The 15,659-nt window shown below is 38.9% G+C and overlaps 3 protein-coding genes across 3 annotated transcripts; 2 read left to right on the forward strand and 1 right to left on the reverse strand.

Moving 5' to 3' along the window:
* The first annotated feature begins 6,123 nt into the window (after positions 1–6,123).
* LOC111595825 (protein disulfide-isomerase A6 homolog) lies at positions 6,124–7,801 on the forward strand. The gene is made up of 2 exons (XM_023309731.2): positions 6,124–6,223; positions 6,320–7,801. Exon 2 carries the CDS (start codon positions 6,333–6,335, stop codon positions 7,665–7,667), a length of 1,335 nt encoding a protein of 444 aa, XP_023165499.2. The 5' UTR covers positions 6,124–6,223; positions 6,320–6,332; the 3' UTR covers positions 7,668–7,801.
* A 4,771-nt stretch (positions 7,802–12,572) lies between these two features.
* On the forward strand, positions 12,573–13,833 carry LOC111595815 (cytochrome b-c1 complex subunit Rieske, mitochondrial). Its single transcript, XM_023309720.2, has 3 exons — positions 12,573–12,776; positions 13,069–13,448; positions 13,515–13,833. The coding sequence occupies exons 1-3, from the start codon at positions 12,692–12,694 to the stop codon at positions 13,731–13,733; spliced, it is 684 nt and encodes a 227-aa protein (XP_023165488.1). The 5' UTR covers positions 12,573–12,691; the 3' UTR covers positions 13,734–13,833.
* Positions 13,834–14,553: 720 nt separating this feature from the next.
* Positions 14,554–15,625, reverse strand: LOC111595864. The gene is made up of 4 exons (XM_023309780.2): positions 15,548–15,625; positions 15,282–15,483; positions 15,094–15,218; positions 14,554–15,036 (listed from the first exon to the last, which is right to left on the reverse strand). The coding sequence occupies exons 1-4, from the start codon at positions 15,570–15,572 to the stop codon at positions 14,711–14,713; spliced, it is 678 nt and encodes a 225-aa protein (XP_023165548.2). The 5' UTR covers positions 15,573–15,625; the 3' UTR covers positions 14,554–14,710.
* Positions 15,626–15,659: the final 34 nt, after the last annotated feature.

Here is a 15,659-nt window from a genome sequence, read left to right on the forward strand (position 1 = left end):
GCGCAGTTGGCGTTGACGTCGCTTTATATACACAGCAAAAAGCTTTTTACATAGCAGCAGTTTGTATGTGTGTGTGTGTGTGTATGTGTGTGTTATCAGCATGACAGCAACAACAACAACAGATACAGCAGCTCAAAGCTCAAAGGCACAACATTTATTTTTTATTTTTTTTTTTGTTTTTATTTTTGCTCTCTCTTAGCTAATACATAATTACAAATACATTTAATCCCGAAAAGTTTTTTTTTTTAATTGTTTTCTGTTGTGTTGGTGCAGAGGACAAAAGCTGAAAAGCCTGGAAAATGCGAAACGATTGCGAGTAGGCAAAACTGAGGGATGAGGCAGAGTTGTGGCAGCTTGCAGGCTGACATTTCGCTTTGATTGACATTTGGCAAGATTGCGGAAAATGTTCCAAATGTGAAAGGGAAAAGGTGAAAGAGAAAGTCAGAGAAATAGAGAGAGAGAGAGAGTCACAGGCATTTATAGCTTGTGATGGGCAGGTGCTGTCAGTGGCGCGAATTCCTGAATGAACATTTTTAGCGCCGGGCGAGGCTGCATCCAAATGATGAATGCGCAGTGGGATTTGAAATAAAATTGGAGCAATTATAGATACATAGGAATTACTGAAGATAAAAGTAGGTAAATGCTAAAAGGCTGCCTTAATGAGCAGCTTTTGCAGCTTTAAGGCACATATATCTGTGATCTTTCGAGACACAAGTTTCATTTTTGATCATAAGCAAGCAGAAACTAAATCCAAGTAAGCAACGCAAATACATAATGAGCTTAAAAGCTACTTTAATGTCTGACAGGGTTTTCATATTACGCGTGCAGTTTCATCATTGAAGTCCCAGCCACACGATATTACTCCAGATATAATGCTGTCAGTCCAAGTCATTAATTCTGTTCGTATGCCATGTTTGGTCGAGTATATCATTTTATAAAGTTCTAACTGACCAACCTTCCACAAGATCGCTATACAATCGAACGGATTGCCCAATTGATATCATTTATATCTTAACTAGGCGTTAACTTGAACTATTAGAGACAAGAAGTGCTACTATATGTCCCTAGATCGGCAACAGCAAACAGCTTTGGGTTGTACTGTACTATTACGACATCACCGCTAATGACAATGATAATGATAATGATAATGACAATGATGATAATGATAATGATAATGACAATGACAATGACAATGATAATGATAATGACAATGACAATGACAATGACAATGACAATGACAATGACAATGACAATGACAATGACAATGACAATGATAATGATAATGATAATGATAATGATAATGATAATGATAATGATATTGATAATGACAATGACAATGACAATGACAATGATAATGACAATGATAATGACAATGACAATGACAATGATAATGATAATGATAATGACAATGACAATGACAATGATAATGATAATGACAATGACAATGACAATGACAATGACAATGACAATGACAATGACAATGATAATGATAATGATAATGATAATGATAATGATAATGACAATGATAATGATAATAATAATAACAACGAAAATGATAATTATAATGATAATAATAATGACAGTGATAATGATAATAAAATAAATGATATAATTATATTTATATGATCATATTTATAATACTAATGAAAATAGGATCTAAATTCATGTAATTTCCTTTCACTTCCAGCACGATAATCAGACCAAGTTAAAGTTGTCCCAAATAAAAGTAAATGGATTGTCGTTAAGAGTCTCTGAAATGTCGTATATAAGACTATCAAAACTAACTCATGGCCATGGGCCTACGATAAGAAACCCTATAGCTGTCCATGTTGATTCGAGTTCATCTCTTTAGACTCTCGCAATTACATTGAACTTTTCTGCTGTCATTTCCGACGCACATTAACGACCAAATTAATTTCGTTTCCTGGTAGGCTATCTCAAATATATATACTTATATAATGTATATATATATATATATATATATTTGAAAGCTTTAAGTTGACAATTAACTGTAAGAGGAAAACCAACTCCAACCGCAAGCGACATTTGGCACGCACTTTATGCGCAGAGCAGGAGCTGAAAAGCAAAAACCTCAAAAGCAAAAACTTTTACTTTAAACTAACCGAACAAGGCGCAAGGGCAGAGGCAGAGCGAGCTCATTGCTATGCAGCAGGCCCGCTGCGACCCACATAAGTAACCAAAGGGAAAAGCCAAAAGGAAAAGCAATGAAAATGTTTGCCTGTTGTGCAGTTGCCAAAAAAAAAAAACTAAGCACAAAGCGGCTATATACTATAGTATATTTGTATATATATACACAGGAGCAAGAACAGCATTTCACGTCAGTCACAATGCCGCTCCTACAACCACCTTGGCCGCCTCCTGAGCCCCGCAGCCGACGCCGCTGCTGCACACGCACAAAAAAGAGAAAATTACAAACGCAGCGGGTCGTTCGGCTGCCTGACTGTGGTGGGTGGCGGTCGGCTCAATAAAGGACTGCAGCAGCAGCAGAGCCCCCCACACACAGACGCAAACGCACACGCACACGCACACAGATATCATATAGCACACGCATTATATAGGCGCACACGCACTTCTGTTATATACAGCCGAAGAGGCAGCTGCAGCCATCCAAGCAACCACGCCCCCCACCTCGCCACACTCCAACCCATGTCAAAGTCAAGCCACCACCAAAACAAAAAAAAAAAAAGGAAAAGCAAAGAAAAACATAGAAGAAGAAGAAGCAGCAGCAGCAGCAGTAGAAGTAAATGAAAATTGTACGCCCTGCATTTTTTTTGCTTTTTTTTATATATGCCGAGGCCCGAAGCCCATTTCGGTTTTCTTGAACGTCCTTGATCCTTGCAACGCACAGAGGCAACAACAATAAAAAGGGCGCCTGCTGGTCGTCTTCCCAAAACACAAAAACACAAAAACACACCAACACACACACAGACACACACACACACACACACAGAGAGCGAAGCAGCGCATGTAAAAAGCATAGCATACTTTTTTGGGTAGTCGACTGGCTGACGCCTTATCAGTTGTAAAAACAAAACCGGAAGCTCACACACACAGACAGGAAGTCGCGAGCAGAAGCGAGACAGTAAGTGAGTGGGCGGGAGAGAGAGAGGGACAGAGAGACAGAGAGCGCGCGTACGACGAACTTTCACAGGGTTTTCGGAAAAGCGAAAGTGAAAAGCTGTGAAGGCAAAGGACAAGGCAAAGAAAGTGAAAGTTGGCCAATACGCAAACGCAAAACGCGAGAGAGCGCAGAGAGCGAGTGCGCTTTGGCAGCAGACCAGGAGAGAGAGGGAGGGAGAGCGAGTGAGTGAGAACGAGCGCATGACAGTGGGCGAGCGAGCGAGCGATTGAGTTCTTTTTGTTGCAGTCGCGCGTCTCAAGAAAACGAAAAAGCTTGAATGCCTCCAATTTTAATGGCCGCAATGTCCTTGGCCAAGCAACGTGCCGAAGGATATTTGGTAAACGCACGCACGCACGCCAGCGCCAACAGCGCCGTCGACTGCGACGCGCGCAGCGGCGTTGGCGCTTCGTTTTTTGAGGCTCGCTTGCATTTACTTTCACTTTCGGCTTCGGCCGCGAACTTGGCAAACAACCCCAAGGACTCAGACCCCAGCGCATACGCACACACACACATACACCCATACAAAGACACACATATATACGACCACTGGCAACTGCGTCTCATTCCCCCCTTTGCATGCTTGCATATAATGTACTTTTTGTTGCTGTTGTTGTTGCTGTTGTTGTTGTTGTTGTTGCTGGCTGGCAAACTTTTACCCCAAGACCTTTCTGCATTTTTTCCTTTTTGTGTTCAAGTTTATTTTTGACAGTGTTTTATGCCTGGCGGCCAGGACACTGCAGCAGCGCAGGAGCTGGGCCGCGTGGGCTGGGTTTTCGGGGGGAAATGACAAAATAATGTAATTTGGCATTAGATTTATGCGTGCTGCGCCTTCCTTTTGGTGCGTGTCCTGCAACCAGGACTTTCGACGGCAAAAAAAAAAAAAAAACGCAGCGTCGACGTTTCCTTTCGCCTTTCACACGTTCTTCAGCCGTGCCACGCCTACCCCCCGCCACACGCCCTGTGGACCACCCGCTGCGTTCGCCTTATGTTTCTTGTTTTTCTTCTCCTATTCGGCATGCTTTGTATCCTGTTTTTATTTCATATTTCGCTTCCTTCTCCGGCTGTTGCTGTTGTTGTTGTTGTTGTTTTAAGCCGCTTGTGCGAATTTAGGGCAGGTTTCATTGACGCTTCTTGAGCCAGCTTGTTTTTCTTTCTATTCACTTCATATATACTATATATATTTGTGCTCTTTTCACTTTTGGCTGTTGGAAAGAAAAACTTTCAAGTTTCTAGCTTGAAATTGAAAAAAAAATGTCAACAAAGTTTAAAGTGCGAATTTGGCAGAGGCAGACGAAGTGAGTGAGGGAAAGACTTGGTCCTGGGATTTTCGATTCTCCGTCCTCCGTTGACAAATATCACTCGTGTCAATTTAATCATTATATATTAACAAAGTATAAAGCACAGATATTTCGCCAGGCTGCTTTATTTTATAGGTATGTGTGATCTAGATCTTGAAGGTTTCAAATCTTTTTGCGATATTTGTGCATAAAATTCTATAGTTCAAGTGGACTATATAGTGGATATATATTTCTAATATAATATATGCGATTCCAAAGAATTACCCATTTTTAATGACCGCTAACATTGGCTTTTCATGCTTTCTATATTTGTTAAAAACTTTGTTTATAAATATTTTTAATATTTATATTTTGTTTTTTTTTTTTTATTTTTTATATTTTTATTTTATATAAAATATTATAAATTAATTGCAAACATAGATGTGCATGATGGTAAATGCAAGCTAAAGTTTGTTAGTGATCGATATAGTGGATAAATATTTCTAATATACTATATATATGTATATATATTTAATATATATATTTCTAATATAATAATATATACGATTCCAAAGAATTACCCATTTTTAATGACCGCTAACATTGGCTTTTCATGCTTTCTATATTTTTTAAAAACTTTATAAATATTTTTAATATTTATATTTTGTTTTTTTTTTTTATATTTTTGATATTTTTATTTTATATAAAATATTATATGTATGTATAATATACATTAATTGCAAACATAGATGTGCATGTAAATAATTGCAAACATAGATGTGCATGATGGTAAATGCAAGCTAAAGTTTGTTAGTGATCGATGTAGTGGATATATATTTCTAATATACTATATATATGTATATATATTTAATATATATATTTCTAATATAATAATATATACGATTCCAAAGAATTACCCATTTTTAATGACCGCTAACATTGGCTTTTCATGCTTTCTATATTTTTTAAAAACTTTGTTTATAAATATTTTTAATATTTATATTTTGTTTTTTTTTTTTTTATTTTTGATATTTTCATTTTATATAAAATATTATATGTATGTATAATATACATTAATTGCAAACATAGATGTGCATGTAAATTCAAGCTAAAGTTTATTAGTGATCGATATATATCGATTTAAGAGTAGCTGCTTAACAGGAGCTTCCTTAGGTATTTTATGTGCATTTGGTACAAGCAAAAGCTATATAGAGGCCTACTTAATGGCCAGAGATTGTTGTATATGATGATCGATTAATTTATTTAACAAGTCTTGTTGTATTAGAAGAAATATTGTTAATTAGAAATGTTTCAGGTTTCGGAAAGAATTGAGACTTTATCTGAAATCAATAGCAGAAGAATTAAAAAACAGGAAAACTTAGAAAAAGATAAAAAGTAGCGTACTTACTTTTTATCTTGATTAACTGTATTATTTAGTTTCAAACATTTCATTCAAACATTTTGTAAAAATAAGCAAGATCTGGTATTATCAATATGCCATGCCCCGAAAGAGCGTAGATATATGTTAAATAACGTGTTCAATGTTTCAAAATAAAAACTTATCTAGCGAATTGCTACATCTTTAGTAGACTAAGCTTTAACTTTCTGATCAGAATTATAAAAAATGCGTCAAGCCGCTTAGATATTTACATTTGCTTTCAAAAGAAGCTAAGTGTAAAGTCAACAAACATCGTAGTTGCCTATAGACGAGCAGTCGAACATTTACGGCATTCAAACGAGAAGCAGATCATTGGCATATCGACAATTCAAGAGTTTATTTCAACAAGTTCATTTCAACATTTGCGTAAGAATTGAAATTTATTCTTTGTAAAACACAAATTACTATATATATATAAAATATTTATATATTGTGCATTTATATACTTATATGTATGTATAGATACGAACTGAAAATGAATAAGCTAAGTAAATTGTGGAGTGTTCGGGTCCTTGCGGTTCTCGCTTTGTGCAGTATTTTTATGGTCTTCATGCTAGTCGCTGGGCAGTCGAGCGGCCTCTACTCGCCGTCAGATGGCGTTGTTGAGCTAACCAGTTCGGACTTCGAGAGCACCGTGCTGCAAGACGACGCCATTTGGGTTGTACAATTCTATGCAGCTTGGTGCAGTCACTGTCGTGCCATGGTGCCCGAGTACCAGAAGTTGGCCAAGGCCCTGAACGGCGTCGTCAAACTGGGCGCGGTCAATGGAGAGCGAAATGCCGAGCTAAGCACAACGTATGAGGTACGCGGCTTTCCAGTGATCAAAATTTTCGGTGCCGATAAAAAGAAGCCGATCAATTACATTGGGCCACGCACAGCGCATGCGATTGCCGAGTCAGCGCTGTCTGTGGTCAAGAACCAGATCAAAAACGTCATTGGCCGCGTCGAGAATGTTGAAACACCTGAAGAGGAAAGCATTTGCTTTGACAGCGACGTAATCGAGCTGCAGGCGGAAGACTTCAAGAAGCAAGTGCTCAAATCGGATGACATTTGGCTGGTGGCGTTCTATACGCCCTGGTGTCCACACTGCAAGAACCTGGCGCCCGAATGGATCAAGGTGGCCAAGGAGCTGAAGACCAAATGCAAAGTGGGTGCAGTCGATGCCAGCGCTTTCAGCGAACTGGCAGCCGAGTACAAAGTGGTGGGCTATCCCACGATATTCTACATTCCTACTAAGACGGAGCATGCGGCTGATGCCAAGGAGTATAAAGGTGCCGAGCGCACAGCAAAAGCAATCGTAGACTGGGCCAACAGCCAGCAACAGGCGCTCGGGCTGCCCTCCCAGATCGTGGAGATAGTCAGCAAGGAGAAGCTGTACAATGCGTGCATCAACGCGGACTGGTGCATGCTAGCCTTCCTGCCCCCGTTGACCGAATGCAACGCCGAGTGCAGGAACAATTTGCTGATCGAACTGCACAGCGTGGCCGCCAAGTACAAGAAGCAGCGCTGGGGCTGGGTCTGGAGCGAGGCGGCGCGTCAGTTGCCCCTCGAGAATGGCCTGCGAGTCAATCACAAGTATCCGGCTCTAGCTGTGGTCAATTGCAATCGAATGAAAATGGGCCTCTTCAGGGGCGCCTTCAGCAGAAAGGCCCTCGACGATTATCTGGCCATCATTGCCAAGGGGCGTGGCAAGCTAACCGCAGTCGATTGCGATGACATCCCACAAATAGCGAGCCACTCGGCCTGGGATGGCCAGGATGCCAAGGAAAATGACACAGCCAGCGAGCGTCTCCTGGCAGATGAACTATAATATCTACCAAGCTCCAATGACATTTATCAAGATCGTTCGTGATTCTATTATTCTTGATATAGTGTTGTCTACATGTTCCTGTTCTGACTCGTAACATTCTTCCAATTTCAACCCGATTCGAAATTTATTTTAATTTAATACTTATTCCAAATTTTAATGTATAATTGAATGTAAATACATGGAAAAAAAATAATTTTCCAAAAAAAAAGATTTTTTTTTACATTTAATGATCTATGCAGATTTTGACTCAAAAACAGTTATTTCAAAAATGTTTTTATATGCGATTTTTATAGCCTGAACAAATTAAAAATTGGTTTTAATAATAATTTTGTTTTGAATTTCTTTTGATTAGACTTTTCAAAGTTTATTTATAAAAAAGAAAACATTTTTTCAGAATATTCAATTTCTATAAAAAAAAGTTTAAACAAATACTAATCGGGACTGCCTGACTATAAGATACGCTCACAGCCAGCCAATCTGTGTTACAAACTCAGCATAGGCTTTGAGCTTAAGCATAAGCTAAATACACAAGTTCAGTTACACATATAAACGCCCACATAAGCTTAGGCAAATTAAGTTCAAAATAATTTTAGACTGAAAAATGTTTCAATTCTGTCTCAAACTGCTTAAAATATTCACAATTTGTAAATCTCAACACTCTGAAGACGCAGAGACATGATTTGATAGCTGAAGTTAGATTAAGTTCTTAATCGATTTCATTGCAACACTAAAAGTTATCGATTATTTGAAATAAACTTGAGCTGCAGCAGCAAAAGTTATCGATTATTTGAAACAAACATGATCTACGCTTGCAATTACGGACTTGTGTGTGGACATTTCAAGTCTTTGGCTCGCACAGCTTCCTACAGTTGGGCGGGCAGAGCTACATCGACTTGACTATAAAGCCTGAGATTTGGCTTTTAATAACGTGCCACGCCTCCTACTGCCTGTTATACACATTTTAACAAGACTATCATATATCATAAGGTATAAAAAGCGACTCTAATTCACATGATATAGAAAATAATCAACGCAAACGCAGAATCTGAAGGCTGAGAAATATTTGATCATTCGTAATACTCTGAACCCACTGAAAATTGGAAGTCTGAGTATGATGGATTATATAAAAGGCAGCAGAAGGCGTGGCAGACATCATATAATAAATATGTTATCGAGCAGGGTGAGCAGCTGAGTGGAGCTATGACTATACTGCTGGTCAAGGTATCTTCAAGTCAAGCTCTCCCAACTAAAGTTTTTTTTTTTTAATTTAAAGTCTTTCTATTTGTTTTTAATTTTCTTTGTATTTTAAATTTAGCTTTGCATTTCTAGAATTTCTGTTCAAGCTTCTTTAAGACAGGTTAATCAAAGATGTGGGCAGCTGTTGCTGGGAAGCCATTGAACTGATCCATTGCCCGTTGCCCATTGACAATTGACAATTGAGCAATTGTCATGGTCACCTAATCTTGGCTGGACCAAATATGGCCAACAGCAGCTGCTTAGCCTTAGCATGTACACACTCACACACACACATATATATATATATATATATATATATAAATATATATATTATATAGAGCCTAGCCTGTGGCATAATAACTTTAAATGCAAACCGTCAGTGAGGCGCACAAAAATGACTGCCAGCTGTGCTACATTTGGCAGCGGCTCCTGGGATTGGGACTGTGACTGGGACTGGGACACAGACCAACTTAAAGGCTGCACATGCCACAAGCCACATCCCCGCCCGACCCAGGCCACAGCTTAACCCCCTTTAGCCGGCCCACCACTCTCCCAGTGTTGGCGTTGCACAGAACGAGCTGCTTATTCATTTAATTTTCAGAGAAGCCGAAGCCCAAGGAGTAAATGGGTTTTGCATGGCGCAAGGTAGTGCCGAGGGGTTGCAGCGGGGCTTAAGGTGGCTGCTTGACTGTCAGTCCCTCAGTCCGTCAGTCAGTCAGTCAGTCAGTCCGTCAGTCTGTCAGTCAATCAGGCAGTTAGCTCAGCTTCGGCTCAGCTTCGAAACTTTTGGCTGCCACGCACAATTTTCCACTTTCAACTTTCGTCAAAGGGGGCGGTGGGCAGGCGGGGCAATGCTAGTTGTTGTTGTTGTTGTTGTTGCTGCTGCTGCTGCTGCTGCAGGGTGGTTGTGCGTATTGAGCTTTATGCTTGGCTGATGTTGCGATAAGCGGCTCGAGCAGGCAATGTTGCTGTCGTCGTTGGCATTGTTGATGTTGTTGTTGCCACAGCCGCAGCCGCAATGCTGCACACGCTACACACACACAGACACACACACACACAACAGCAAAAGCAGCCCCTGGCGCTCAGTTTGTGTGTGGGCGAGCAGTTGAAAAATAGGAGGCAAAAGCAGTTGCTCACATTTCGTTTTTGTTGTTGTTGTTGTTGCTGCTGCTGTTGTTGTTGTAGTTGGCGCCCAATGTAAAAGTTGCTGAAAAGTGTAACGCAGTTAACGCCAGCAGCGGGGGGCGGTGGGCTGTGGGCGTTGGGCGTTGTGTGGGGCGCTAGTGTTGGGTAAAGCAGAGATGGGGAAGTTGGTTTTTGGTTCTGGTTCTGGTTCTGGTTGCTATTGCTGCTGCGTCGCCTACGCGGCATAGTTTTAGCTGTGATGTTGCAATACACTAACTGAAAGAGCTTTAGTTGGCTATTAGATGCAAGTGAACGAAGCAGAAAGAAAGAGAAAGAAGTAGCAGTAGTTGGCTTAGCTAAGCTTCACCGGAGAGGCTATGCTTTGCTTAATTAATATTAAGCTGAAAATACGAGCTTTTATGTATATTAAAATAAGACATAAATCTTAGCTAATTAAAATATTTTAATGTTATAAAAAAAGTAATTATTAAAATGTAAATGTTCGAAATTTGTAAATTTTTCACGTAACACAAAAGTTTTAAAAATTTAAATAAATTAATTGTTAATACTTTTATCTTTGGAAATTTTTAAGACAATTATGTTCAACTGCAGAATATTAGCAGAAACACGAAATTATAAAAAATTTTATTTCTGTATAACATTTAATCATTTTAATATTTAATATATGCACAAAAAAATAATTTTTTATTTGAGATCAATTTGAATTTGTATAAGTTTTTGTAATTTACATTTTAATTTTTTTTTGTAATTTACATTGATTTATTGGCCTTAATTATTTAATATTGTCAAATAAATCCATAATTTCTTAATTTTTTAAGCATTTTATATTTTATAAATATATTCTATTTTAATTTAATATCAATATATAATATATTTTACTTTAATTTAATTTGTTTTTAATCTCAGCTAAACTTAAACTTTTTGATCATTTTTTTAGTTTATATTTAATTTATTAACTTTACTTTATTAACAGAGCCCAAATATATTTAGATTAAATTATTTATCTTTTTCTTGCAATTATTTGCATTTGGTTCAAAGCATAAGTGAGAGTATTTCAAGTTCGTTGCAGCTGCAGTAGAATTTCTTTTTGCATTTGTTGTTTTGCCCAAAAATTCACGCACTTTTTGTGCGTCGCTCTATGTGAATGTGATAGAGTGTATATATGTACGTGTGGGTGTTTCTATGCGTGTGTGTGTGTGTGTAAGTGTTGTGGCAAGTACATAGAGGCGCCTTTATGTGCGCAGATTGCCCTGCTGGCCAAAATGCTGGCTCCATGGAGGAAGCAGGCGCATTTCGGCTTTCGCCTTTCACTTTCGCAGCGCCACCTAGCGACGGCTGGAAGGGGGCCATCGAGTGGGGTTGGGCGGGGAGTTGGCAAACTTTCGACATCAAAAAGAACTACTTTCGATAATCACAGGGCTGGCGCCAAAGGAATTACATTTGCCGGCTGTGCGTAGCTGCTTTTTTACAGCTTTATTTTTGTTTTTGAGGCTTCTTGCTTTAAAGTTTTGGAGAATAATTCAGCCATTGCCCATTTTTATGCGCATTTTCTGCTCTTTTTTATGCATTTTTTTATGGACTTTATGTTTTATTGTTTTTGGGCGATGAGATCAGCGCAGAACAAAACAATTTGCAAATATTTTCTTTTATAGTTTTTCATTCCTTATATTTCCAAGTAGCGCTTATTAATTAAGTTGAATGGAATTTTCTTATAAAGCGTTGGTTTTTTTTCAGTGTACATCAAAATTGGGAATTTTCAGCAAATGACATCATGAGGCTGTGAACGGCAAAAATGCAATCGGAAAAACTTTGGTGGTGGATTTTTTGGGGGTGCACAAACCGGTTTTTCCTAAGGAAAACCCTTTTCCTATTTGATGAAAGCTAAATTGTTGCAGTTAAGTAATTTAAGAGGGGGCACGGTCTTATTAAAGGGGTTGCTCACCTTGATGAGCAGCCACTCAGCGGGTGGGGAGCAGGGAGGCTGACTGATTAGCCTGGAAAACTGGCATGCGTTTTCATTAGGGAAAATATATAAAAAAACGACTTGCGCTATCTTGCTTCTTTATAAAAGCAGCAAGTAATATCAAATCATATCAAGTCATAATAATAATAAAATATGTTCATAATAATAATGAAATATATATATATTTAAAAATATATAAAAAGTCTTAATTTATTCTTATCAAAATTTACAATTTAAACTTCGCGCTCATATTAATTACGCCGATCAATATGCGCATGCATCCAACTTCACGTGAGTCGAACTTTGCGCGCAGCCAACATCACTTTCCTACGTAATAAGCTTGCACGTAACGCAACTGGCGTAACGTAGCGCATAAATGCGTTAACGTTGTTAATTTTATAAGACTAAAAATACATAAACACACACATTTCGACCAAAATTTTTATGTTAAGTCAAATATATATTGCTTATTTTTTAAGTAAATTTCAAACAGAAAAGGATAGGTATTTTTTTGACATTTAAATTATGTTGTCATAAAATTGTTGGCATTCTCACATTTACAGGCTGCGGTCACACTGGTTTTCACAGCAACAGCAAAGCAAGCGGACGACGTTGGTCTCGTCAACGAGATTTTCGATACAAAAACAAATAGAGAAATAACAAAAACCCAATACGCAAGATGATGAAAGCCGTGTCCTGTGCCTATGTGCGCGCTAGCGCACAGGCGCTGTCTAACAGCCTGCGGGCCACCGGAGTAGCCGTTGGTAAGCAACACCGAGTAAGGCAGTGAAGTGAGATCGAGAAGCAGCCAGTTATATAATGTGAAATTAGCTAAAATCCAAAAGTGTGTGCAGCACAAGCTTATATTTTAGCAACAAATGATTTTTGCAAAGTTTGTTATGTCTAAATGGCAAAACTTGCCAATTTCCTTACGTAATTTCAACATAACCTTGTCAGCGAACAGCTGATTGGGCGTACAAGAGTGTAAAAGGAACACAATATGTTCCCGCTATGGTGGTTATGCTGCATCACATTTTAATCAAATTTCCCTTACAGCCACACGTCAGGCCCACAGTGATTTGCAGGTGCCTGATTTCACGGCCTACCGTCGTGATTCCGTGAAGGATACGCGTCGTCGCAACGAAACCGCCGAGGAGCGCAAAGCCTTCTCCTATCTGTTGGTGGGTGCCGGAGCCGTTGGCGGCGTCTATGCGGCCAAGGGCATGGTAAATGCTTTTGTTGGCTCGATGAGCGCTTCGGCTGATGTCTTGGCCATGGCTAAGATTGAGATTAAGTTAGCAGACATAGCGGAAGGCAAGTCGGTGACGTTCAAGTGGCGCGGCAAGCCTCTGTTCATCCGTCATCGCACCCCAGCAGAGATCGAAACGGAGAGGGGCGTTCCCACTTCCCAGCTGCGTGATCCCGAGACAGACGATGTGACTATATAACCAATTCTCATATATCGTATATTTATTAATATGTATATTTGTATTTGCTTGCAGCAACGTGTGGTCAAGCCTCAGTGGCTGGTTGTCATTGGCGTCTGCACGCATTTGGGCTGTGTGCCAATTGCGAATGCCGGAGATTTTGGTGGCTATTATTGCCCCTGCCATGGCTCCCATTATGATGCATCAGGTCGCATCCGCAAGGGCCCAGCGCCATTGAACCTGGAGGTGCCCACCCACGAGTTCCCCGATGAGACCACCCTGGTCGTTGGTTAAAGCTCCTTTAAAAGTTGTTTACGTTTAAGCAAAAGCCCCCGCGACAGCAAAAGTAAAGGAATGGATGGAATGTAAATTAATAAAAAAAAACCAGACAAAATACCAGAACAGTTATAAACTAAAAAATACCAAAAAGAACAGTTAAATGTGGGTCGGCAAAGAAATATAGATTTCAAGAAGCAGCCAAACATTTGATATGAGATGCTGAATGTTAAAGCTGGAGCTACACTTTGCTGTAGCTTGTATTGGGGACTAATGCAAGGAATTGTTCAAGTTTTCATAAAACACTTAAGAACTTAAGCAACTGCGTTTGACACGAATTATATAGATGCCAAAAGCGAAATACCTGTCTGAACCCAACTGCCAATGTACTAGCACATGCTGCAGTAATAGCACTAATACAATCACTTAATATCACTTATAATTTCACTATTTACACTTTTATTTATAATTCAACAAAAAAAATCATGAAATGGTGGTTTTTAAATCGCGTTTGGCATTTTTTAATGAGCAGCAATTTAACCTATATTTGCTTGAATTATCAGCAGCCAGTGAAGAGCTGACCTGCCCAGTTTTCGATGCCATAATTACACCGAACATGAGTTTAGATTACAACCGAAACTACGGAAAACTAATATTCTATAAACTTTCAACACATTTTACGATCAAAAAATTGCGCGCGGCCGAACGTAGTCGTTATTTAAAGCGCGTTCCACACTTTTCCAAGCGCTGCCACACAGGTAAACTTATTTCGGCATACATCGTTAAAACTATCGTTGCACTAAGTCGTGTTTTTTTTTTCTTTGAAGCGTTGCCAATTTGCTTTCATTTGATTTAGGGGTTTTCAATTTTATTTACGAGATAACAAATTTATTAGTCTACGATTTGGTACGCTGTCACCTACATATAATAATTAAAAGCTAATGCTAAAAGAAACCATGGCAAGTACACCGTCAAAATAACAAATTAAATGGCGATCACTTTAGTTTATATGCTTTGAGGAAGCCTCTATGTATAGCTGATAAATCGTCTGCAATGCTTTTTAAAACTTTCAGTTTTTCGCGCTGTATGGCTAGCTGGGCTTCCTCTATTTGTAATATTTTTGACGATCTATTCGACTTATTATTTAATATTGTCGGCTGAAAGTTTTCTGCTGAATAAGCTGAATCGCTTTTGATGGAGGCTGTTGAATCTGGACTTTTTGTAGGATCCCTTTCGTAGTGCTCCATCGCAGATGGATTAAAGAGGTTCTCGTGTGGCTCACCTGAGTCGCTGCTATCCGAATTCTCCAAAGGTGAAAAGTCTGCAATGAAATTGATTAGAATTACGTAGTTTTGTTTAGATATATAAATTGTTATACCAAATTTGTCAGCCATGCATAGGCTTAAATTAACCAATTTAGATTCCTTTAAAATCTCCTTCACTTCACTGAAATATTCCCATCTAGAAGGTTCACCCGTATTTCGATATTTTGTCATTTCTATTCTGCAAGAAAGAAGGGAATAAGTTCGTTTATTGTTCATACTTTACTCTTCACACCTTCACTACCTATATTTTTTGGTCATATTATCTATTTTGGCTTTGATTTCTGTATGAGTCGGCCCATATTTCCACATTTCATCCGCCATTTCTCGATGAATGTGCGTTTTAACTCGCTGACCTCGCAAATCCTCTATGTTTTTCAGCCACAGCTTCAAAAACAATCTCGTAGGTGCCGCATCCCATAGAAAACGTGGTCCACGTGTGCGATCTTCAATCAATTGGTTAAAATATGTTATAAATTTGTTAAAAATTCAAATTTCTTGTTTATTTACGTTTTATGTTTTCCATTCGCCGCATGATGTGCCGAAAATGCGATAGGCAATAAATCGATAAGACGCGTTTTGTTTTGAAAGTTTTCTGGTCTCTTAACGAGTCTGGCAACGC

Source organism: Drosophila hydei, unplaced genomic scaffold, assembly GCF_003285905.1.
Source record: "Drosophila hydei strain 15085-1641.00,03,60 unplaced genomic scaffold, DhydRS2 tig00000172-arrow-pilon, whole genome shotgun sequence".
Classification (NCBI taxonomy): Eukaryota; Metazoa; Arthropoda; class Insecta; order Diptera; family Drosophilidae; genus Drosophila; species Drosophila hydei.